The sequence below is a fragment of the Castanea sativa genome, chromosome 8, assembly GCF_040712315.1.
Source record: "Castanea sativa cultivar Marrone di Chiusa Pesio chromosome 8, ASM4071231v1".
Lineage (NCBI taxonomy): Eukaryota > Viridiplantae > Streptophyta > Magnoliopsida > Fagales > Fagaceae > Castanea > Castanea sativa.
Window position 1 is genome coordinate 45,581,990 of NC_134020.1, and position 25,938 is coordinate 45,607,927.

Sequence of the window (25,938 nt, forward strand, 5' to 3'; positions counted from 1 at the left end):
GAGAGGATGATCACCCTAATTTGTTTAATTATTATTTATGAGTATGCTTACACTAAAAATATTTTAGATGGTTTTATATTTTTTTTAAGGAGCTACTTGTAAATATATATACATCATATGAGAAATTACATAATTTTCAAAAAGTATGGGGGCCATGGCTTGTTTAATCCTCCTCATCTAATCATCACAAAGCAAACATCATAAAAGAGAATTATCCAACCATCATTAAGATGAACGTCATTAGATAAAACTTTTCTGTAAGGGTAGAAAGAGGGGATTCTTGTTATTACCTTACAAACCAGAAAAGGCACGGGTTGGAGACAGAGAGAGAAATGCAAGACAGAGAGCCAGCCAGGGTGGCCAACATGCCAATGTCTAATGTTTGTTAAAAGAAGGTTGAAAATATAGCCAATCCCTGAAATCAAAAACTCCCATTTAAAGGTAAAATTTCGTTTCCTCCTTCAGGTAGAAAACTGTGCAAATATGGTATTCTATATATATATTTTTGCTTAGCTGGTTTAATATTATTTTTGCTGAAATTCCAAGTTTTTTAGGAGGACACACAAACAAAATCAATAGCAACAGTAAGGCCTAAAAAAATGCCCATTCATCAATACCTCCACAGGGTGTCCACAAAAGTTAAAAAATTTATAAGTAATCAACAGCAACATAGAGTTTTGGGTTGTCAAACTCAAAATCCTTGCAACCCATTATACACTAATACCTTTGAAAAACTAGCCACCGGCTACAAGTCAAAAGAGAAACAAAAGGATTTCAGACATCATCCTCATCATCTGCTAAACCTTGGGAGTCCCTTCAAACTCAAAACACAATCTGTGTCAGGTATGAACCTTACCTTAACTCACTTTTTAGCCACACCCATGTTGATCAATATGATGATGATAGATGGTACCTGTCAGCCAGATCTACCTTCTGATATTTTTTATCAATGTTTTCCAAAGCAGCAGTTGCCTTGTTGATGGGTCTTCTAGGAATGGTTTATCAAGGAAAAAAACAACTTCCTTCTCCTCCCACTCCTTCAGAGACTTCTGAGACTGGTTCCCCAGAGGATTCTCCTGAGGTTTCTTCAAGATTCAAACTCAGAGATGGGAGGTACCTGGCTTACAGGGAGAGAGGTGTGCCCAAGGACAAAGCTAAATTCAAGATCATTATTGTCCACGGCTTAGGGAGCTCCAAAGAGATGAATTTTCTGGCACCTCAAGTACATACATAAATCTCTCTTCTCAACCTTCATTATGAAAATCTTAAACTTTGTTAGACATTCTCAGTTGGGTTTGCAATGGGAAAAAAAAAAAATTCTTGATATTGATGAATTTAGTTGATTTAGAACTAAACTCCGCCTGTGTCTGTGATTATTATGTTCACAGCCGGTCCCAAGCCCGGAAAAAGGAGGAGGGTTCTAGTAGGTTGACGGACAGACTAAAAATTAGTCACTTTATTATGAGTGGATCCACTACAGATGCACGTTGGGGCGTTTTCTTAGGCCGACCCCAAAAATTTTGGGACTAAGGTTTGGTTGACGTTGTTGTGTAGTTGAGTTAAAACTAGTTTAGAAAACGTATGCCAAACATAGATGTTAAAACTTCATATAAGTGAATGTAAAGGAATAGCACCGGGGAATGGCCAGCCCTGGGGAGCAATTTTGATCACACACTTGTGCACGCATATCAAGAGGTGTCATTCTATCTATGCTTTCAAAAATCCTTTATCTGTTAATGTTATTTTCTTCTTCTTTTTTAAGAGATCATCATATTCATATGCGTGAGTGAATTTACAAGAAGAACCCTGATATACCTTCCAGTCAAGGAAATAATAGTGTGTCAGGTTCAAACTATCAAAGAAATGATATTGTACAAATTTCATATGATGTGAATTTTCACACTGCTTTAGTTTGCAGGAACTAATAGATGAATTGGGGATATATTTTCTGCTATTTGATCGAGCGGGATATGGAGAAAGTGATGCAGACCCAAAGCACTCAGTAAAGAGTGAAGCATTTGACATTCAAGAACTTGCTGATCATTTACAGATAGGATCCAAGTTTTATGTGATTGGAGTCTCAATGGGATCCTACTCCATATGGAGTTGCCTCAAATACATACCAGACAGGCAAAATACTCAACTTCAAAATTATAGTTTCAATCTTTTTTTTTCCCTGCTCAATAATGTCATGAACCTAATTGTTGTCTCAAAACCAATTTTCCAGGCTAGCAGGTGTGTCTTTTGTAGTCCCGGTTGTGAATTACTGGTGGCGTTCTCTACCTGATAGAGTGATAAAGGATGACTACAGGAAGAAACTTGTGAGGTGGTCAATGTGGTTTGCAAATCATGCTCCTGGACTGCTACACTGGTGGGTGAATCAAAAATGGCTCCCTTCAACTTCTGTCTTGGAAAGAAACCCAGTGTTCTTCAATGACCGAGACATAGATGTTTTGAAGACTATATCAGGATTCCCAATGCTCACCCAGGTAAGCTACATATTCACTCTGCACAAATGCAGAAAGGATAAATATTTTTGGTGCTACAGTTAATTCAAGTGATTCAAATTCTGCTCAACAATGTATAGGCATAAAACATATCAAAGTTCAAGTTCCATACTAGTTGTGTTTCATGATGATTGTGATAAAGTTTTTGTTTCAACCTACAGGATAAGTTACGGGAAAGAAGTGTTTTTGATACTCTCCGTCGTGACTTTATGCTGGCTTTTGGCAAATGGGAATTTGACCCTTTGGATCTGCGCAATCCATACCCTCAAAATGAAAGCAATGTGCACATATGGCAAGGTTTGGAAGATAAGGTTGTGCCTGTTCAGCTTCAAAGATTTGTTTCTGGGAAGCTACCCTGGATTCGGTATCATGAAGTTCCAAATGGTGGACATTTGATTGTGCATTATGATGGTATATGCGAAGCCATTTTAAGGTCGCTTTTGCTTGGAGAAGAACAAGTTTCATTTAGACCTAATACAGCCAAAATCATACCTTGAAGTTGTCTCAACTTTTTCTCCCCCAAATTGTTGATTGTGTAGGTGATTGATTTTATTTCTTTCAGATATTGACAAATATGTACATTACATTTATTACTGGAAAATTTTAGAAGAATATAATCCTTGTTTCTATAGACGATATGCATCAAAACCTACTTCATTTATCGATTTAGGGGACTTCCCTAAAATATTGTAGTTGTTCCTCAGATATGTAGGACTACTGTTCTAATTACAGATTTATGGGGAATTTGAATTTGTTGGTGAGAGAGAGAGAGGGAGAGATTTGAATGCCTAATTGGGTTTCTGTGATGTTGAACTTGAACTTACCTAGAATGAGGTCTAGCTCAACTAGCAATGAGTTCTAGCTCAACTGGCATTCCCTCTCCTTATAAATTCTAAGTGGAGGGTGAGATTATGGGTTCAAGACCCATTGAGTGTGTAACTTACCAATCAAACAAAAATTTTAATAAAGGGCTTCGTTTTTTCTACAGGTATTAGAATCGAAGTGTGAATTCATTTGGGGTGAACAGTTGAAGTAGAAAAATGTTTCATGTATGATAATAGAATATTAGTGACCTGAAAGTTGTGATAGCATGAGAAGAAGTGGGTAATATGGTATCGATAGTGTTTATTACACACCTGTGGTAGTTTGTAATAAGTTTTACCCATATGGTATAGTAGGAATTAAAGCCCACAGTAATGCACTGGCACCAATATGGTATACAGAGCAGTTGGTTTGCATCAACTTTGGTTGCTTAAACCTCATGACTGTACCATTTTAATCCCACAATAATCATACATATCAAGTTTTTACTTAAACAGAAGGAATATTAGCTCTGAATATGCTATTAAAAGATTCTCATCTTTGTCATCATATAATCTGGATATGCAGTTTGAAACTTAGAAGCGACCAATATTCATTATTTCAAACAAAACAGAAGGAATATTAGGTCTGAATATTCCATTAAAAGATTCCTCATACAAGATATCCGGATATTTCATATTTTGAATAATATATTTGCATAGGTTTTTCCTTTGGTGGTGTTTTAGTGATAACAGTAACAAAACTAAATTTGATAGCACCCCTAATATGGATTAAAGATTCTTAAATTTTGGTCATGGTTGCATATTTTGAAGAAGATTAAACTTTAAAGAGAATCATGAGGTGGTCAAATTATAATATGAGATCATACAATTTTATTGAAAGCATAGCAATGAACAATTTAGTAACTACATTTTCTGGGATCTGTTTTCAGACACCAAACAGAAGAAACCAACTTGATAGCAACGAGCACAATTAGAACATTCTTATGGAGCATAAAATTTGTTTGAAGATTCCACCAACCATATAGTTCACCTTAATCTCTAGGCTGAAATTTTAATCAATTCACATTGACTGACCTCTTTGTCAAATTTGATCAAAATGAAAGCTTGTGCAATTCACTAAAATCTAAAGGAGAAGAAGATTAAGTTTAATACATAATATGTGGTCCAGAACCCTGGAACATAGGCAGAATAGGCAAGAAAATTCAATACAAGTATTTATCTCCTGCTAATTGCCAAGGCACCCAGGGTCCCAGACTACCTCCACATCATAAATTTGTGTCAGTCTCATAATGTTTGCTAGGCATTGAGACAACCATCTTGTATACCAAAAACAGAACACACAGGACATAGAAATAGAAATACTATTTCTGTGCAAACAAAAAGGCCTGTTTGTGTTTGTAACAAAGCCCAAAATGCACTATTGACGTTACATATCAAAAAGGCAAAAGTTATGCATAATAAGCAGAGGGTACGAGAATTCTCAATAGAGGCAATAATTGTATCCTCCCAATAGAGGGAAATTATGAATAATTGTTGCTGCCCAACTTCTGCTTCTATTTTATACTATTTACATATTTACAGTTCCTTTAGGAGTTCATAAAGGAATAAAACAAAATAGAATGCATAAATTATAAATGAATAAAATGTAATGGAATTTAAGTAACATTGTCTTATTGTTTTAAAATAAATGAAATATAAATGAATGAAAGGTAATCTTATTTAGGAGTAATGTAGAAGGAAAAGAATTGAATCATTTTATGATAATTTTGCTATTAGACCTTTATAAAAAAAATGCTAAATATATGTATTTTGCGAGTTATAGTAAAAAAATCATTAAAATTTATTTTATTCCCTCTTATCCCTCCCAATTTTTGGAGAATAAAATTTTGAAGTTTTGAGGAAATAGAGAGGAATGAGTGTTCTCTCTTACTCATTCTATTTCCTCATACTTAAACTCTCAAACAAGAGAATGGACTTTGTATTCTCTCCTTTAAAACTCCCAAACAAGAAAATGAAAGAAATATTTTAAAATTATAATTTTTATTCCCTTCCCTCTTCCCAAACTAGTGGTTTGAAAACTTCTCAACACTTTTTGTGAGTTTCAATAGATGCTATTGATATCCATTTTGTAATAGATTAAAGAATTGGTTTCATCACTTTTTGTGAGTTTCAATAGATGCTATTGATATCCATTTTGTAATAGATTAAAGAATTGGTTGATCAGTGGCAGATTAATTTTCTGAACTATTTTATTTTTTAGGACTATAGAAATAAGAAGCATAAAGCTTTCTTTTACGGTATGTCAAATCTCCAAATAAACTAAATTAAAAATGTGTAATTTGTGATGTCATAACTATCTTTATTGATCATCTACATTTAAATATATAAATAAGCTTTCAATTAATGAAGACTTGATAATGCAATTGACCCGAGTCTAGGGGATTCGGGTCCATGCCCCTGTTTTGAAACTCGATTTTCTCAAAAGTGAGTTTCAATGTAAACCTCGGTTTGTAGAAAATCGAGTATAGCGCGATCAAACTTTAAAAAAAAATTGCATGGAACTCGAGTTCATAGAGCTTGAGTTCCATTGAAAACGCCACTATAGGACATTTAAAACGTAGCTATAGGTATGGGGCGATCAAACTAAAAAAAAAAAAAAAAAAAAAAAACTTGCATGGAATTTGAGTTCATGGAGCTCGAGTTCTATTGAAAACGCAGCTATAGGTATGGAACTCGAGCTAGAGCTCGAGTTCCATGCAAGTATTTTTTTTCTTTAAGTTTCATTTGGTATAACTCGATTATAAAACAATTGAGTTTTTTATTGAAACTCGATTTTATTAAAATCGAGTTTCAAAATAGGGGTACAAACCTTTATAGTTTCAAAATAAGGACATATTGCTAAATTTTTTTAAAAATGAGGGCAAAATGCTAGAAACCCCCCCGAAATCTAAGCTTCCTAAACAAGATTTGGGTGAATCCTCTCAATGTTGTAGGGAAGACCTTGCACATAATCTCATTTAGGACACCTTGCAAGTGCATCAAGACCTTGTATGTTTCTAAATGGTTGAGCGTATCTTGTACCATTAAAGACTTTTAGTTATATTATCTTGAACTTGGAAGGTAATGGATATATCCCATGATTTGTGGGGTGTAAGAGGGATCTATCTTCTGGAAGAGCTCATCTACAGTCGTTGTAGACTTGATTTTCAAGGCTTGTAACTCTTTGACCAATTGTTGTTGCATTTCAAGAAGTTGTTTATCACCTTAATTACTAGTCACCTAGAATTCCTCCCTTACTTTTGTCTCTCGTGGGTTGTTTAGCCCTTCTTAATTGGCTACTCATCTCACCCTCAACCTCATAGATGATGCATGCTGTGGGTTGGTATTGTTGATAGGAGTCACTGGTCATGCATGCCTTGTGAAAGGACGTGGCGCATGAGCTCATTAATTGTTGGTTCCTCCTCTATTCAATCTTTTATATGGGGAGATACACAATAATCATTTTCCCACGAACGATGTCAATTGATGATGTAGTTGATTGGTGGTGAATCATTGTCCTTGAATACTTGCAAAAGGAGTTGTGATGCTAGAGGTGTGCTGATAAGGGAATCTTTGATGGCTAAGTTAGCAAGGAGCTTCTATAGGTTGAAGTGGTTGCTAAGGAGGTGTTTTGTAGGGCAATGTTTTCATGCTTTCCTTGGGGGCCTTGATTCCCTGTTATATTTTTTTAGGATATGGATAATGATAGGGGTAGGACTTACTTTCTTTTATTGGAATTGGTAGATTTTGTTGATTACTTTTCTTGAACACGAGAGTTTAGTTGAGGAGACACGTTATAACTTTGTCAATGATTTTCTCATGCCTCGGCCAAGCTGCCAGGTTATAACTTCTCACATCAAAATTAAAAAAAGATATTCCTTAATAAAGTGAAATTCCGATATTAAAACATTAGATTCACATTGACATGAAAAGAACAAGATTAGACGAGAAAATAAGTTTATATAGCTAGGTCCTTGTTGGGGTACATTTTTTTTTTACACCTAATATTATTTAAATAACACCTATTTATTTTTCAAACGTTACAAACAAATTATTGGACATACCTAAATATTTGTGACTACTACTATGCTAGCCCACAACCGTTCTCCTTTCCATCACAAAATTGGGCTACATATGCAAAACGCTATAAGATCCAATATTCTTTGTAAAATGCAAATTATTTATTGAGCAAGGTGAAATCTCATTCTTTCTAAAGCCCAAGAATTTCTTGTGCTTAGCAATATTTGGAAAAAGCTCATGATTCAAATTCATGACAATACTATTTTATCTATGGGATTAAACCCATAATCAAAGCCCGTGATTCAAATTCGTGGCAATATTATCTTATCCATGGGATTCAATCCCATAGTCAAAGCTCATGATTTAAACTCATGGCAAATTATTTATCAAAAAACTCAATTTTTATTGGCAACATTAAAAGCTGAATTTTTATTGGCAACATCAAAAGTCCAACTTCTATTTGCAACATCAAAAAGTCCAATTTCTGTTGGCAATATCAAAAAGCCCAATTTTCATTAACAATATCTAAAAGCCCAGTTCTCGTTGGCACTATTTTATCGAAAGCCCAAGATTATTAACGCTCAGCAAAAAATATCATGTTTATTTCATTTAAAAGTTGAACATTATTTCTTGAACCTTACTATGGAAAAAACCATGGCAATCGTTTTATAATAGCTCATAGGAAGTTATCTTGAAGATTGTGTTCTCATATTATAAACCCATGAAACACATGGTCATCATTTACGTTACAACATCCATAATATTTATCTTCTAAGCTTATGATAATTATTCAATCCCACAAGCTTACCATTTAAATTATGAGTGATTATTAGGAATCATGATATTACTTGCGATATGGAATTCATCATAGTAAATGTTATTTACAAACGCATTTTGAAACTTATCCTATTATTTCAAGTATTACAGCTTATTGCCCAAAGGACCATTACAAATGTCTATGAAAACCCAAAGTATTTACTAATAATAAAAGTCCATAAGGGATGAAAACCCATGACAACGTGTATTGTTGATGTCCATATTGTAGGATGAACACAAATCTAGCTCAAAGGGATTGGCCCACATGAGCAAACCCAATCCAAAGAACCCAAGCAGGAGGCAGAGGATTGAAAGTGGACAACCAACCCTTGTTTATCCTTGACCAAGGTATAGCTGGAGGCCCCAACAAGAGAATCAAGTCTTTGGGGATGAACTAAGGGTTGTCCCATTAGCTTTTTGTCATCCTGTACCTGACGTGAAAATGCCCAGAGGTTCTGATATCAGCTGAAGTCTAATGGGTGATGGGACTCCATTATTTTCCTCAAGACCATACCCCTCCAGCGGAAGGGGGGCTGAAACCAAGTTATCCAAATCTCAACAAATTGATGCTATGAATGCCAAAAACGTTCAAGACATGGTTCATGTACCAAGTCCATGAATCCTAAAGAGGAAAAATTGAGAACATGTGGTTTGGAGGACATAAAGGGATCTCCAGCGGAACCCTCTGAAGTGAACTTAATCTTTGACACTTGGCTTGGGGTGTTGAATCCTACTTATTGGTATTCAAATCTCAGTTGCAGCACTAGGAATCGTTCCTGATACTTGCCTTAATCCTATTGGTTAAGCCTATCTCCTGACATTTAATGCAAAACACTCCAAAAACCCACCATGTGTCATATTACCCAAAGAAGCAAGGCAGACCCAAAAATAAATCTTCTACTTCTGGCCGAATCCTAGGATAATTAACTTTGATTCCCTGCCTCTGATGAGTCCTACATTTTTTGGATTTTTGTTAATTAATGCTTCCCTAATTTTCACTATAAAAACATAAGCACCTCAGCCCACAAACACACAGTTACTCTCTTTGAAACTTTCTGATTTGTTTGCCATTTTACTTGTAATACAGCTCTCCTCAAGCTCACAACTCATTTCCCTTAGCCCACACTCACCTAGCCTTAGACATTCCTTTCCTCTTTTGCATAATCACAACTCATAATGCTTCCCAATTAGTTGCAAAATAGCCCACTACTTACTAAAGCCTTAATCTCAGCATTAATTCTATCTCATTCACTCAAAACAACCCACATTACCTCATTCATGCCTCATGCACACATACTTCTCAAAATCTTAGTTTAATACTTGCTGCACTAAGCTGAGATCTCTCTCTCCCTTCACACAATGCCAATCAATCTCTTTCTTCTTCCCACGGAACCTTTAATTTTTACTTTTTGTTTTACTAGTTAAAGGATATAATGTATTTGTAACAATGTAATTTTTCCCTCACATTGATGTAATGATGGCTGAAAGTACAATAAATTCCCCTGATCAAGACACACAAGAACACCTAGAAGTGAACACTTTCCTAAATTTATTTAATCGTTAATTCTGGACTCTAAGTGTAACTTCAACCCTACCGCTAGAGAACTTATTTTTCTGGACTGTGTAATTTCATCCTTACCGCTAGAGAATTTGTTTTCCTTGCACTATCAGTACAGGACCACTAAGTATTGTAAAGTATTTTTATTGGGTTTTTGTTGCAATTTTGTCAAGTGCAGCCTTCATTTCTTGCTTGGATAAGCTTGTCACCACACCAAAAGCCTTTGGGCACCATCTCAAGAGCCCATAGTCGAGTTTCAGCTTGGCTTGGCTTCTCGATATTTTATTGAGAGACATCAAATTCCCCCTCAACAGTCTTTAAATGGGTAAAATGGTACAATGATTCTCAATTAAACGGGTTAAACAAGTTTTGCGTGTCTAACTTGAATTGACAGGTGTATTAAATGAGTCAATTAATGTCGACCCAAATCTAATATGAACTCATTAAGACTCATTCCAAAAAATTACTAAATTTGTGTTGTGCCTATCATGTTCAATGGTCATGCCTATATCATGTCATGTTCAAAGGTTGTGTTGAGAATTGTCTGTAGCCAATTGTGTCCTTCCCACTTTGGTCTTTTTTATTATTATTTATTTTCGGTAATTTATTAAAATCAGTAAAAAAAAAAAAACATAGTAGAAGTAAAAATTGAGAAAAAATAGTCCTAGGCCTGTATTCTATTTATTTCTATTGACCCCCAATCCGACCCAGGTCTCTCCCGCTTTACTAGTTTATATATATATATTACCACATAAAAATAAAAATTACTTGTCTTTATCTAAAATCACAGTCAAAATTGGCGCGATTCTGAATCTCAATTCCCAATTCTCAATTCTCAATTCTCAGGTACTTTTTTGTTCACTCACGCAACTCTTCGATTTTCAAAATTCGCGTATTTTTCCATTTAAAATGATCTATAATTTAACACACCCCTAATTTTTGAGTTCATCCCCTCCACTTAGGGTTTCCTTTTTTCTGCTACTGCAATTTCGATATATATATTTTTTTGTAAGTTTATCTATAATTCCCTATTGTTTGATCTGTTTGGTTCCCGGGAAAGCTGTGGAAAACAAAATTCCAGATTCCAATTTTGGGATTAATTTAAATAATAATAAAAAATGTGTAGAAGTTTTTTTAATCATATTGAAAGTTCATATAATTTTTGTTTTTTTGTTTTTGTTTTTGGCTTTCATTATATGATGATTGATGAGGTTACTGGTTGCTGTATCAGCTTTGTTCTGTTGATGCTTTTGGAGCTAGTTTTATTTATTTATTTTGTTGATAGGTAATAAGAAAATTTATTAATAAAAATAACTGTAAGTACACTGGAAGCTAGGAAGCATGGACACGGGTACGGTTACGATATGGTGATAATAAGAAATTTTTGAAAAATTATAATATGATATGGTGGGTGGGTACGGCGCCCCAAAAGAAGTGTCCATGCTTCCTAGACTGGAAGTATACTAACAGAGCATCATGGTAAAGCTCTAAAACTACAAAAAAAATAAAGAAGATGAACTAAACTAGCAAGATAAAACATCCCTGTGGCTAACATCTGCTCAAGAAGCATCTTCATAAAGAAAGATTTCGGCTATATCATTGTCCTCTTGCACCCATCAAATCTCCTTGCGTTTCTTTCCCTCCAAATACACCACATCAAACAATGAGGAATAGCTTTCCAAATACTTTTTTTTTTTGATGACATGGGAGAACTTCACTCAGATTAGTTGCACATCACATAGCATTTTGTACAACAATCCTCACAGTTAATCAAACACCTATGGACAACTGACCCCACCTGCCAGAACCAATTATTGAGTAATCTAGCGATAACGTCCAAACCTCCTTTGCCAACAAGCTAGTAAATCAATAACCCCTCCTGGGCATTACCCAATAAATCCCAAATAGGGCAAAAACCAAAGCGAAGGAACAATGCATTACACATGCAACACCAACTAACCAAGATAATATTTTGCTTTCTCATATCCTCTGCTGTTAGAATGTTCCCCCATAGAAGTCACCCAGAGAAAGAAAGAAATTTTAGAGGGGACTTTTGGCTTCCAAATATTTTTCCGATGGGATCGAAAACCGCCAGAGTGAGCTAACATATTATAACAGTTCTTGGAATGCATTGAGATCTCATAAACCAACTTATTTGGTTAAAGTTACATTATGTCTCATTGTTAAGCAACTGAGCTTAGTAAAATGCAAATCACTTTTAATTCCCAAGAAAAAGGAGGAAATTATGGGGGGATGGGGAGGGGGAGGGGGAGGGTGAGGGGGAGTGGGTTGGAGTTGAGCTTATCTGTTCTTTTTGTCCCAAAATATGAAAAATTCAATATCACGTACAAGATATAGCTCGATTGGTTGGCTTCATGGGAACCTCTCATGAGATCTCCAGTTCAAGTCTTGGGTAATACATGGTTCTTGCAGGTGAGATAGGGTTGTGCATCTGGGGTTTACTTGATAGGGGTCTAGTATTCTCAACTTCCGTTAATGGGTATGGCCGGTCGCTGCATTATACGTGCATTTTTAGTAAAAACAAAGTTTCGCTCCAAACATGTTCAAAGCTATCTTTTCCTACCCATTATGTGGCAAATTATAAGATTATCATTATGTATTATTTAAATAGACTAAAACTACACATGAATGGTCTCTTTTATTGCCACATAGCGTGGAGCAAGATAGATCTAAACATATTTGGGGCCAAAATTTTTTCCTTTTAGTAATAAATTTTGGAGGCTAGTCAATAGGATGCTTACATTATCCAAATTATATATATATATATATATATATATATATATATATATATATATATATATATAAAGGATGCTTATATTATCCATGTGTCGTTGTTTGATGGCAGGAAGTTCTAGATTTGAGTTGGTTTAAGAAAACGGTCTGGGATCATCCAATTATACAGGTTTGGAAGCTGCACCAAGGGTATTGAGTGCTTCATGTTTAATTCTGGGAATAATTCAAGCCGGGGGAGTGTAACGCCATCACCGGATATGCCTCCCTTGCCTCAGTGTTTACCATTGGACCCGATTATATTGGGCAATCAGAAATATACACGCTCGGGAGAGCTAAGAAGGGTTCTGGGTGTTCCTCATGGAAGTTCATCCGAGGACCATTCCTTTGGAGTTGCCCATCCTAAACCTCCACCTCCAGTGGCTACAGAGGAGCTAAAGCACTTTAAAGAAAGCGTCCAAGATGCCTCCAGAAAGGCCAGGTATATTTTTATTCATTTTACTGCTTGTTTCTGTAAGCATATTATTCTTTTGACAACGATGTGTATCTTTTGTTAAAGAAGAAAAGAATGCTAAGCTTCATGATTGAAATTATGTGGCAGCAGTGGAAACTTTGAATTTATTGGGACAATTGTGGTTATTATATATTTGGAAATGGAAGAGGGAGAAAACTGAAAAGGCCATGAACACGGTATTTAGTATATAGATCATGGTATAAATGAAAGATTTCACTTAATAAGTTATATAGGGTACATTGTATGACACAATGACTGATTTAAAAGAAGAGAGAAAAAAACTTTGTTTGATCCTTGCTTCTTGTGGAACATGTTCTTTGGTAACCTGCATTTTTCCTTTAGTTTAGAAAGTCTTCATAGATCCTTGAACACTATTGAAATTCTTCTCATCAATTATTATTGCCTGTTGTGGAAATTTGTGTTTCAAAGTTGATTGGGGATCTTAGAATTTGTTCACATGTGATCTGTTTTACAGTGGAGCACAGACAAGACCTTTGAGTTATGCATTGTTAATAAAATATGGGACAAGGAATATAGATAATATGTGTGTGTAATTTGAACTTGTTGAAAAATCGGCAATAAAACAGAAACATAAAAATCATGTGTACAAATACGTATTGGTGATTCGAGTGCAAAGTTTGTCACTCCAAGACTTCTACATATAACAAGTTCTATATGGCAAAATCCTAATTGATTAAAGACAGAAGTAACAGCCTGTAAATGCCAACTATAGTGCACACGCATATACACTACGATCTAAAGATAAAGATTAAAATATGTGTATGTATCTTAGGAAACACCCCCACTCCCCTCTCCCCCTCCCACCAAAAAAAAACACCTGTTTTCTTTTTCCAGAGTTTAATATTTGTATGATAGATGGGAGTTCTATTTTAAACTTATGCTTGCATAATGTATAGTAGAAATGAGTATTACTGACTATGGAGTAGTGGTGTATTAATGAGACTGTGATGTCTTTCCACCAGTGATAGAGCAAAATTGTTACGCAATTCCATTATCAAATTGGACAAGTATAAGGAAGTTATAGGCTCAAAGAAGCGACAACGTAATGATCTTTCATCGGGTGAGAGGTCTGGTGGAGTAAACTTAGCAAGGATGGGAAGCCAGATTCACAGAAACTCTCATGACTCTGTGACTCAAAGATTGGAGGACAAAACCAAGGGTATTGGGTTGAATAAGCGTGTTCGTACTTCAGTGGTGGATGTGCGGGTTAGTATTTGAATGTTAATTATCTATTTCTTTGAGTGCGGGTTAGTCTTCAACTCTGTTGATCTCCTCTAGAATCCATGAGTAGTGAAGCTTAGATTCTCTCTTTAGTCTTCTTTCAATTTAAAGGGATTCCCCCCCCCCCCCCCCCCCCCCCCATTTAAGTACAGGTTGGAATTTTAGTTTCTTCAATGAGAATGATGTAGCTCCAAAGGTTACTAATTTGATGTATAATAAGAAAAACCTTATGATCTTAACACCAGTAACAAAAGGAAGATATTAACTAGCATAAAAATTTAGGGAACAATGAAAAGAGGTTCCAACTCTTGATAGAATAACATGCTATCCAAAGATACAGCAGAATGATATAATTTTATTTATTTATTTATTTTTATAAAGAAGACTGAAAACCAGACTTAATGCTCTAGGAACACCCCCTTGATATCCTTAAAATATTTATTTAGGAACAACTTTGGGAATCAGAATCCTATTTCCAAGGTTCCCAGAAAATATCACACTATTACACTTTATCTAGAAAGAAAAAATAGGAAATTTTTAGGACTTTGACTCCTTATTTTTCCAACCTCTTGGTGCTAGTAATAGGGCATTTAGGAGCATTTGTTAGTTTTAGCCTTTATGCTTTTTGAAAGGATCAATGCAAGGCTTTTTCCTTTGGTTAACTAAGAATTAAGATTCTGTTCTGTTTTGTAATGGTACCAGGCAGATGGTAGGTCTGCTGCAATGTCAAGGCTTCAGATGGTCGCTGATAAGGATGGAGATCTGCTCCAATCAGTTGGCAGTGGTTCTGTTCGGATTGAAGAAAAGACTCGCCGATTGCTTGCTGGTGGTGAAGGATTGGATCAAAAAATAAAGAAGAAGCGTTCTGTTGGGGCTGTAGGTAATAGAGTAATAACTGGTGAAAGGGATACAAAACGAGCTACACATCCAAAGTTGAATCATGAGTCAAAATTGCGATCTTCTGATGCTCATGGTTTCAGGTATTTTATTGTGATCTAGAAGAAACAATTACTGTTTTTTTATATACTCTTCATTTTGATATAGCTGGTATGTAGCTTTTCTTGAGTCTTAGTACAGATATGTTATTAATTTGGTAAAAAATTTCTTTGTTTTAGTGTGTGTTTGGCAAAAATTATTTTTGCCAACTTATTTTCTTTATTTTATTGTAATTGAGTTGTTTTCTAAATTTTTTGTTTGTATCATTGTACTCTTTGGTTGTTTTGGTTCATTTTGTCGGATATATGTTGGTAATTTGTGAGAGAAACTTTCTAGGTTTTTTATGTTTACAGAACCGTTGATACAGTAATTTTTCTTGTTATAAGACCAGTACGTTTTATTTTTTGTGCAGGAAGGATTTTTGCAGAAATTTAAAATTAGTGATATTCAAGTAAATTAATTGGACATGTATCTTGCCAAGAGCGTTGTGGTTCATTGGCATTTCCCGGTTCTCTCATGGCAGAGAATTTGGGTTAAAATTACCCTCTCCCATTTGTTGCAAGCGAAAAAATTGGACATGTATCGTATATGGCATAAATATTGGCCAACTAGCTAAAGTTAATTGTTTACATCAGTTTTACAAGACTAGTCCTGTTTAAGCAAGGAAATATTTATTAAGGCTTGCCGATGAGCTCTAGCTCAAACATCATCTTCTCTCCTGTAAGAACAAGGTGGAAGGTGAGGTCATGTGCTCAAGACCTGCTAGGTGCACGTGTTAATTACTAGTCAGAAAATTTTTTCTTGGACCTTGGGCTTGCATCATGGGGCTTGATGCCTAGCTCCATGCATGTGAAATTGTCTTTGGGAGGGACTGGGCCCAGAAAACTTGGTCAGGCCTTCATGCCTTGCAGTAGTGCTAGATAAGGTAGCCCCAATAATTATCCATGTCCTTTTTAGTTGACTGAAAATTAATATTCAACCTTGTACTTGAAACAACCTTTATGATAATTTGGCGAAGGATCTAGAAAGTTTGGGATTTTGAATATGTCAACATAAAAATGTGGTTTGTCCCTTGTTTCTTTTGTGCAAGGGGGAATTTCAAGATTTTTTCCCCTGCAATCTGTTCTTTCCCTTGATGTTTTAGGTTTTCATTTATTGCAGATTGAAATCTAGCCCCGGACTTGGAATCAACAAGTTGGATGGTTCTCTTGAGCCTGCTAGTTCAGATGCTTGCACGTTACCCAGGAATGAGCAGGAAAGTATGCCTCATCCAAGGGACCGTGCAGTTCAATTTGAACATAGACTTTTAGCAAAAGGAAACAAGTAAGTATTTTCTTCTTGATATTATCATTCTAAGGTCTCCACAGGAGTTGCAGTATCAGTAACACTTAATATGATTGAAGACCATCATGTTCTGCATCTGATTTCCTTGATGTGTCTAACGTATCTTGCTTTTCAATTTGGTGGTTAAGATAATTGTTTTAATTGGTTTGTGGCTTCATTTATTAGGTCAAATATTCAGGAGGATACCCCAGTGGGCAGTTCGAATACAGTGATAAAAGGAAAGGTTTCTAGGGCACCTCGGACTGGCTCTGTCATGGGGCTAGACTCATCTCCTATTATTCAACCTTCATCTGGAGCCATTCAAGATTGGGAACAGCCTAAAGGTCTAAATAAAGTACCAGTTGTAGGCGTGAGAAATAACCAAAAGCGTATGATGTCTTCAGGTTCATCCATACATCCTATGACCCAGTGGGGTGGTCAGAGACCATATAAAAACTCACGCACAAGGAGATCAAATTTAGTTTCTCCTGTCTCAAACCATGCTGAAGCTCAGATTTCATCTCAAAGCTTAGCAACTACTGATTTAAGTGCTAAAACTTCAGTTGTTGGGACCAGCAGTGTAGATAACAATAACCCAAAATTTAAGTTGGAACTTGAGAATGTTTCATCTCCATTTGGGTTGTCTGAAAGTGAAGAATCAGGTGCTGGAGAACACAAATTGAAAGAGAAAGGGATAGATAATGTTGAAGTTGCTTTGACTGCAACTCATAAAGTTGTGCCCTTTGTAATGCCCACAAAGAAGAATAAACTACTGAGTAATGAAAGTGGAGATGGCGTGCGTAGACAAGGAAGGAGTGGAAGGGGTTCATCTTTAACAAGGACAGAAATTCCTTTAGTGAGGGAGAAGTTGGAGAATTTATCAACCACAAAGCCCCTGCAAAGCGTGAAGCCTAGCTCTGAAAAGAACAGAAGGTTAACACATCATTTTTTCTTTTGTACAATAAGGATTGAATATGAATTGAATACTTATATTGTGAGAAATCTAATTGTTGAATCAACTACCATTTCTTGGATTCAGTAAATCAGGCCGTCCACCTTCAAAAAAGCTGAAAGACCGCAAGGCTTCAATTCGTGTTGGGCCGATGATAAACAATGGTTCTTTGAACTATACAGGTAAGATTGAATTAAACCATGAAAAATTCGTGAAAAATTCGTCTTGATTGTGTTTAGAGTTTAGGGTTTCAAATTGTCTTAGGATCTAAAATTTTCAAGATGTTTATGATACTTAGAAGCTTTTGAAGCTTAGTGGCAAGAACAAAATTCTATTAGCCTTTTACTCCTGCTTTACGTATTTTCACATCTTCATGTTAATTGTTACCATGGTTATTGTGCTGAAATCCTACAAGATCACTGTAAGTAGTCTTTAATGAGTGTTTGAGACCAGCTTTCATGCATGTATGTTTGTTACATTTTTTTTAATTGATGCTTTTTTCCATATTTTCGTACTGTTTTTATTATGTTTTTAACATGTTTCATTTCAATTATTATATGCATATGTATGTGGCTCAGTAATTAATTCTTTGTGAAATATGTATGTGTCTCCTTGATTTGAATTTATCAATTATCACAATTATACAGTCATATTTTTTGGTATTATAATTTTCTAGGTGAATCTGATGATGATCGTGAGGAACTACTTGTGGCTGCAAATGAGGCTCATAATGCTAGGAGTATGCCCCTTGACTTTATTTCTTTTTTTCTTCTAATTTTATCCATTCACCAGAAAAGCAGAAATATTATTATTATTTGTACCTATTACAAAATATAGCTTATTTCTGTAGGTCTTGCCTGTTCTGGTCCATTTTGGAAGAAAATGGAATCTATTTTTGCTTGTGTCAGCTCAGAGGATTTGTCCTACTTGAAGCAGCAGGTAGTTATCGATATACAGGGATGAATATGAGGCTTCATAAATAACTTGCAGACAGAGACTTACAATTTGTCTTTTTTTGATGTCTTATCAGCTAAGTTTTGCAGAGGAGCTTGACGATACTTTGTCTCACATGTTTGGCGTTGATTTTAATGCCTTGGTATTAACTTTGCAGTACATTTCATCAAGTTTCCATTTTCCTGTTTCTATTTTTGGCTAAATGGAAAAGCTTTCTTGTTGATCCCTAGTTATTAAACACATCAAATGTCTCAAAATAAGTTTATGTTGATCTCAAACAAAGTACAATGGAAAAATGGATATTTAGGATTTGGAGCCAAATTTTTTTGAATAAGTTTTGACAAATTGTCACCTTTATCCATCCTCACAGGGTGTTGGTGTGCATAAAGAAGTGATTGATTATTCTGGTGTAAGACTAGGAAGCCACTTCAATCAAGAATTAGCTGAGACTGACTCTTTACAGGGAAGATTTGACATGAAAAAGTCAGATAAGGTTACTCCATTATACCAAAGAGTTCTTTCTGCCCTGATAGAAGAAGATGAAATTGAAGAATCTTACCACCACAGTGAAGGGAAAACTTTGTCTCTGCAGTATGCGAGTGATGATTCTCATTGTGGTTCATGTAACCAGATTGATATTGAGCCCAAAGACAGGGACAGAATGGAATCTGAAGTTGAGTCGAAAGTTGATTATCAGATGCAGAAGAATTGCTTGTTAGACAGAGTTTCTTGTGATAAGAGTGTTGTATCTAACTCATTTAGGAACCCAAGTATATCCAGTTCTTTTAATAGCATTGAGCAGTGGCGGGGAGACTATGACATTTCACATTCTGATCTGGGACACACCAGTGAAATATGTTCAAATGATCTTGGTCAGCTGCAACCTAGAGAATTAAATGTTGCCAGCTTTTCTTCCTCTGACTGCCAATATCAGCTGTTGTGCATGGATGACAGGCTTCTATTGGAACTGCAGAGTATTGGCCTATATCCAGAGACATTGGTAGGGTTTTCATACCTTATATTGATCCAATTTAGAAGCTTTGTGGAAGAATTTTATATTGATGCATTTCAGAAGTTTCCTTGATGAATTTCATGCCGGCAATTATTTTCTCATTTCATATATGGTTATATTCCTTTTTTTTATTCCTTTTTTTTGTGGTGCTTCTTTTGCCTTGTTTGCAGCCTGATCTAGCAGAGGGAGAAGTGATTAAACAAGATATAATGGACCTTAAGGAAGGACTGTACCAACAGGTTGCCCTTCTCTAATTTTCTCATTTCTCCAGGCTATACAATGGATAGTATCTAAGCATAAGTTAGATTGTGTTTTCACCATAATTTGTTTTGAAGTTTCTGTATTTTCTAGATGTTTTTCTTCAATCCTGATTAATTTGAATCTCTCTTTTCTATTCCTGGCCTCCTCTTTCTGACATTTTATAATGCTTTTGACTAAATGGTAGATTGGGATAAAGAGGAAAAACTTGGGAAAGATTGATGAAGCTATTCAGAAAGGGAGAGATGTGGAAAAACAGTAAGATTCAGAATGTTTTCCATGTTCTACATATATTAAACCTTTTTTTTTGTTCAATAGTAGGAGAAACCCAAGACTCCTTGCCGAATATTTGATATTACTCTTGTGCTGTCACGGCATTGGTGACATAAACTATAAAATACATAAACTATAAAATTCTCTTTCAGTCAAAATAATGTTGATTCATTTACAGGACTATGGAGCAAGTTGCGATGGACCAACTTATTGGGATTGCTTACCAAAAACGGATGGTAATTGGTTTAGTCCCTTTCATCAGTCATTGTTTGTTTTTGTATAATTTTAAGCCATTTGGGTATGTATTATTTTTTGTGGATGCATGTAGAAATTTAGAATTGCTTCTTGATCTAGAGATTGAATTTATATATATATATATATATATATATATATATATATATATATATATTAGGTAATAAGACTTTTGTTGAAAAAGATTGAACATCATGTTCACGATGGTGAACACTCTGAACAAGAAACAAATACAAAATAATCAAGAACTAAAGGAAATAGAGACTAAGAATTCAGATAAAGAAATACAATTCGTACATCCCCAAATACAAGCCCAATGAAACAGAGTACCAAAGAGGATAGATTTTAGATGATCTAATGTTCTCTCCTTGTCTTCAAAAGTGCGGGTATTGCGTTCCTGCCAAACTAACCACATTAAACATGTCGGGATCATATTCCAAATGGTTGAAAAATGCTTTCCAAACTAGTTTCTCTGCATAAAGAAAAAAGAGCTGACTGACCTTGGCATTACCCATTAGATCCCAAACACTGCAAAAGCTTTGCACCATAAGGCGTGAGAAAACTTACAGTGAAGAAGAAGGTGATTTACTGATTTCCCATCACAGCAGTATAAACAACACCTATTAACCAGAGACAAACCTCTCTTGACAAGATTATTAATGGTGAGTATCCCATCATTAGCTGCTGTCCACAAGAAGAAAGACACCTGTTTAGGCACCTTTGCACACCAAGTGCACTCCCAAGGAAATTCATCAGTGTGAGGACTAGATAATAGCTTATAAAAAGAGCGCATATCAAATACCCTAGACGTAGTCAATCTCCAAACCAGGTGATCATCCCCCTCACCCCTCAGCATAGAGGAATAAATAAGCTCAAAAAAGGAATAAATAGTGTCTGCCTCCCAATCCTGAGGACCATGACGGAAAAATAAATTCCAACTCCTACTACCTCCTTCAGAAGTAGATACTACCAAGTCAGAGACCCATACTTCTTTAGATAGAGAGCAAGCAAACGTAGTAGGAAAGAGTTTCTTCAAAGGAATAGAGCCACACCATGGATCATGCCATAAACTAACACGGCAACCCTCCTCCACATTATACAGAATCTGACTAAAGAACTTCTCTATTCCTTCCTTACTACTCCTCCACATCCCACACCCATGAGAACCTCTTACCCCTTTAGTGCACCAACTTCCTCTCCCCTCACCATATTTAGTTGCTATAACCTAATGCCATAATCTGTTACTTTCTTTCCCAAAACGCCACAACCACTTCCCAAGTAAGGCCTTGTTAAACAACCCAATCCTCCGGATCCCCAAACCATCACTTTTAATTGGCAAACAGACCTTATCCCAAGCAACAAAAAGATATTTAAAACATCCTCTAAGGCCGCCCCCCCCCCCCCCCCCCCCCAAAAGGAAATTCCTTTGAATCCTCTCTATTCTAGCTGTCACAGCCTGAGGGATAGTAAACAAAGATAAAAAGTAGGCGGGAAGGCTTGAGAGTACTTTTTAACAAAGTAAGCCTGCCACCTTTTGACAAATAAAGTCTTTTGCGACCAGATAGCCCTTTCTCCATCTTTTCTATAATAGGATTCCATATCGACGCATCCTTATAATGGGCCTTGAGAGGCATGCCCAAATATCTCATAGGCAGTGTACCCACCTTGCAACATAGGGTACAGGCCAAAGCATTCAAGTTCCCAACATCACCAATAGGAACAATCTCACTCTACTATTTTAATTGGTTGGTTAATGTGAATGCAACATGAGGTGTCTACTGATTCATCCTTGATGGGTTTGTAGGGCCAGATGATATAGTTACACGGATAGTATCACTGCTGTTTAGGGTATAGTGGTTGCCTGATATTGATGATTCTTTAGGCCATGCCATCTTATATGGTAAAACCTAAGAAATTTCATTTAGTGTTGGGGTGATTTGGGGGAGGATGGAAAAAGGTGAGGGGAAAATAGTGGGAAGAATGCTTTTTTGGGGTTGTTTGGTTGGGAGGGGAAATTTTTTTTTTGGGGGGGTGGGTGGTGGTGGAGATTTTGGTGGGGCCTCTTGGGCCCACCAAAAACCAATCCCCCCCAATTTGGGGAGAAAATGGGAGAGGGAAGGGGTAGATGGTAAAACACCAAAACTACCCCTTCCTTTTGTGATTATGTTGCCTCCACTGTGTACGATTACGTTAATGTTACTTTTTTTTTTTTTTTTTAATCCAATGGTAGGGTTTTTTTGTTTTTGCTAGCTGTTCTATTAGCTGTGTTAGTTTGTAAGTCTATAATTTAAAAAAAAAAAACTTATTATAAACTATTAAATAAATTTGTAATAGGGGCATGATAGTAACTTTATACAATGATATTTTCTATTCTCCACTTTTCCATCCCCAACCAAACACACATGAGGGAAGACTAAATCTTTTCTATACCCCCACCATTTTCCTCCCTCCAACCAAACAAAGACCGTGGAGTTGTGTTTTGATAGTGTCATAGAGAAAAATGCAGCATCTTATATATATATATATATATATATATATATATATATATATATATATATATATATATATATATATATATAATGACGTTTCTGTGATTGGTTTGTCTTATTTTTAGGATCATGGCTTTATATTTGGTTGATGATTGGAATTTCAATTTTAGATGGTCTTATGCCATTACTTATACATATACTATCATCTATATATATATATATATATATATATATATATATATATATATATATATATAATGACGTTTCTGTGATTGGTTTGTCTTATTTTTAGGATCATGGCTTTATATTTGGTTGATGATTGGAATTTCAATTTTAGATGGTCTTATGCCATTACTTATACATATACTATCATCCTTAACAGTTTCAACATAGTATACCATCAATATCTTTATTGTCTTATCAATCTATGGTGGTGATATTTATTATAAATTGGTTGGCAATATAGACTGCTTGCTAAGGCCTAATTGATTATCTTATGTCACAGGTGGATTTGGAGATATTTGTGTGTAAATATGTATCATTATAGTCTTTTATCATGAGTATTGCTTGTAGTTACCTGCAAAAATCTCATTTTCGTTGCTGCTTCCTTTTCCAACTTGTTCACTAGCATCTCATTGATATTATATATTTTAATCTTACCTTATGGTGTATCTTAAATCAGTGTGTTTGTTGAGGGTGCATGCATGCTTGTATGATGAACAAATTCCTCTGCTTTATGGAGTATCTTTCTTTGGTTCAAATGTCTGTACAATAAATAATTTGCAAGGGCCAATGAGCTGTAGCTCTGCTCAACTGGTACTTCCTCCCCATATAACTTATAAGTGCTAGGTTGAGCCGTTAAGGGTGAGGTTATGGGTTCAAAAATCCTATGGGGTGCATATGTAACTTACCAATAAAAAATAAATAAATGCAAGTAAGGTTATTTTAGTAAACTTCATAACTAAAATGCCCTGGGATTATAATCTCATTGTTTATACAATGAAGAATAATAATAGTTTCAGCATTATGGTACTGAAGTATGCATTATTCAGACATCTTATTCAAAAAAACAAAAAAAAAAACTGATCATACAAGTAAAGTGAACTGGAGGCATTTCATGATCATAAACCATTAATTTCCGTCAAATTAATCCTTTTACAGGCTTGCCGTGGGAGTTATGCTTCCAAAAGTGCAGTCCGTAAGGTTTCAAAACAAGTTGCATTGGCTTTTGTGAAGCGCACTCTTGCTAGATGTCGGAAATTTGAAGATACTGGCAATAGTTGCTTTAGTGAGCCTGCACTGCAGGATGTCATATTTTCGCCACCTCCATGCAATAATGATGCAAAATCGGTTGATTGTGTTGGCTCAGGAAGTGCTAGTAATACGTGCAATGAAGCTTCCCACCAGGTGGAAGCTAGGGGATCAGGTATATCTCTAATTAAATCTTTACATGCTCTTTTTATGATCGCTTTAATGCATGCCTTTTATTCTCTCCTCCCACCAACCCCCCCCCCAATTTTTTTTTCTTCTGGTAAGAGTGTATTCTATAAATCTCTCGCTTGGGTAGCATGGCATGCTTTGACTTATCACTAAGCTTTTGAGCAACTTTTTTTTTTTTTAATGGATGACTGAGTTTTGGTCCCAAGGGAGGGGTAGGGAGATACAAACTAGTGATGGACACTTCATGAGACATGGTCCTAAGTTGATTGTGCTACCTCTAGGGGTTATTCAGTAACTTTTTCTTTTTAAGAAAAACATCTTTCAACTGTAGCTTCTGTAATTTATGGCTATTTGTGTCAGTTTAATGAAAAAGAGCTTTTGGGTATTGTTTGCTGCCACAGGTGCCGTTTCTAGCACTTTTGAGAGGTATGATTCCCTCAGTGATAATATAGACAGAGGTTCATCAGATGCTCTCCAAAGTGTCATTCACTCTTCTGAACAAGCTTCTTCCAAGCATGGCTCAGTGTTCATTAAGGGAAAGAAGAGGGAAATGCTAATTGATGATGTTGTTGGAAGTGCCTCCTCAAGGGTGACGTCAGCTCTTGACAACCCTGTTCTTGATGGAGTAAAGGGAAAGAGAAGTGAGAGAGACAGGGATCAGAACGGAGATATTGTAAAGAGTAATTCTGTCTCTGGAGCCAGTCGTTCATCATTGGACAGTTTCCGAAGTGAACGAAAAACAAAAGCAAAGCCCAAGCAAAAGATTAGTCATCTATCAACATCAGGAAGCAGTTTCCATGGCAGGCTTACAGAAGCAACAGAACCTGCTTGTCCACCAGCTCAGGCATCTAGTCACGTGGTGGCTCTTGTTACCAATAAAAATAGCAGAGAAAGGGGGTCACGTATGCCCAGTAATGTTCCGCAGGAATCATCTAAAGAGTCGGAGGAACCCATTGATTTTGCTAACTTGCCACTAAATGAATTAGATTCAATGGAAGCACTAGATGTACCCAATGACATTACTGAACCTCAAGATCTGAGTACTTGGTTGAACCTTGATGACGATATCTTGCAAGACTATGATTGTGAAGGTCTTGAAATACCAATGGATGACCTATCGGAGTTGAACATTATCTGATGAAAATTCCCAATTAGTTCTCAAACCAATGTTTAGATTAGGACCAACTTGTGTAGCTGAAGCAATTGATACAAAATTGTAATTATAATATTATTCCTCTGTATGAATTTCAAGTCAATGAAGAAATATGACCAATTCCTTTAGTATTTGTACATTCCAGTACAAGTTAATCTTTTCCGTCTTCCTGCTGAGCAATATAAGAACCACAAGAAACCATAACGTCAGTGCCCTTCCAATTGGACTAGCATGGTCTTGGTGTTGACTTTTGAAGGCCTACCTGTGAGGGCTGATCAACCGGACCGGAGATATAAAAAATTTGAGACGGAGCCTCGAGCATTGATCCTGCATCTGGGGACCAAAACTTTTTGAAGAATCAATGTTATTAATAATTTAATATATGTTGGAAGGCACTGTGTTATGGCTTCTTCTTGTTCTTATATTGCTTGATCTACTTGTTTGTTTTATATGTTTTATTTTATAAGAATATAATGTAAAATTTGTAGGTTAAATAGTGCATGTTTTATTTATAAATATTTTCTATTTTTATAAGTTTTATGTAATGAAGCATATAATGTATTTTGTATTAAAAAAATAACTTTTTAAATAAAACATAATTACATATAATTATAATATTATCTTA

At 35.7% G+C, this 25,938-nt stretch overlaps 2 protein-coding genes across 4 annotated transcripts; both read left to right on the forward strand.

Moving 5' to 3' along the window:
• The first annotated feature begins 283 nt into the window (after positions 1-283).
• Positions 284-3,192, forward strand: LOC142606717 (uncharacterized). Of its 3 annotated transcripts, none has more exons than XM_075778054.1 (5): positions 284-843; positions 966-1,222; positions 1,919-2,130; positions 2,228-2,489; positions 2,669-3,192. In XM_075778054.1, the coding sequence occupies exons 1-5, from the start codon at positions 600-602 to the stop codon at positions 3,002-3,004; spliced, it is 1,311 nt and encodes a 436-aa protein (XP_075634169.1). In that variant the 5' UTR covers positions 284-599; the 3' UTR covers positions 3,005-3,192. The 3 variants fall into 3 exon arrangements, with proteins under 3 accessions (XP_075634169.1, XP_075634171.1, XP_075634170.1); XM_075778056.1 differs by having other exon boundaries at positions 420-843; positions 1,912-2,130; XM_075778055.1 differs by having other exon boundaries at positions 552-843; positions 969-1,222.
• A 7,290-nt stretch (positions 3,193-10,482) lies between these two features.
• Positions 10,483-25,460, forward strand: LOC142607488 (uncharacterized). The gene is made up of 16 exons (XM_075779003.1): positions 10,483-10,610; positions 12,631-12,996; positions 14,013-14,256; positions 14,974-15,251; positions 16,369-16,530; positions 16,717-17,463; positions 17,570-17,664; positions 18,159-18,221; positions 18,333-18,421; positions 18,513-18,578; positions 18,807-19,436; positions 19,619-19,687; positions 19,894-19,964; positions 20,158-20,215; positions 23,882-24,146; positions 24,562-25,460. Exons 2-16 carry the CDS (start codon positions 12,722-12,724, stop codon positions 25,296-25,298), a joined length of 3,849 nt encoding a protein of 1,282 aa, XP_075635118.1. The 5' UTR covers positions 10,483-10,610; positions 12,631-12,721; the 3' UTR covers positions 25,299-25,460.
• The last annotated feature ends 478 nt before the right edge of the window (positions 25,461-25,938 follow it).

Excerpts from the sequence above, each read along its gene's own strand:
- LOC142606717 (XM_075778054.1), top strand. The coding sequence starts at position 600 with ATGCCCATTCATCAATACCTCCACAGGGTGTCCACAAAAGTTAAAAAA. Across the intron at positions 844-965 it reads CAAAACACAATCTGTGTCAG|CAGTTGCCTTGTTGATGGGT; the intron begins GTATGAACCTTA and ends TTTCCAAAGCAG. Across the intron at positions 2,490-2,668 it reads GATTCCCAATGCTCACCCAG|GATAAGTTACGGGAAAGAAG; the intron begins GTAAGCTACATA and ends TTCAACCTACAG.
- LOC142607488 (XM_075779003.1), top strand. The coding sequence starts at position 12,722 with ATGTTTAATTCTGGGAATAATTCAAGCCGGGGGAGTGTAACGCCATCA. Across the intron at positions 18,222-18,332 it reads TGAGGCTCATAATGCTAGGA|GTCTTGCCTGTTCTGGTCCA; the intron begins GTATGCCCCTTG and ends TTATTTCTGTAG. Across the intron at positions 18,579-18,806 it reads GCGTTGATTTTAATGCCTTG|GGTGTTGGTGTGCATAAAGA; the intron begins GTATTAACTTTG and ends CCATCCTCACAG.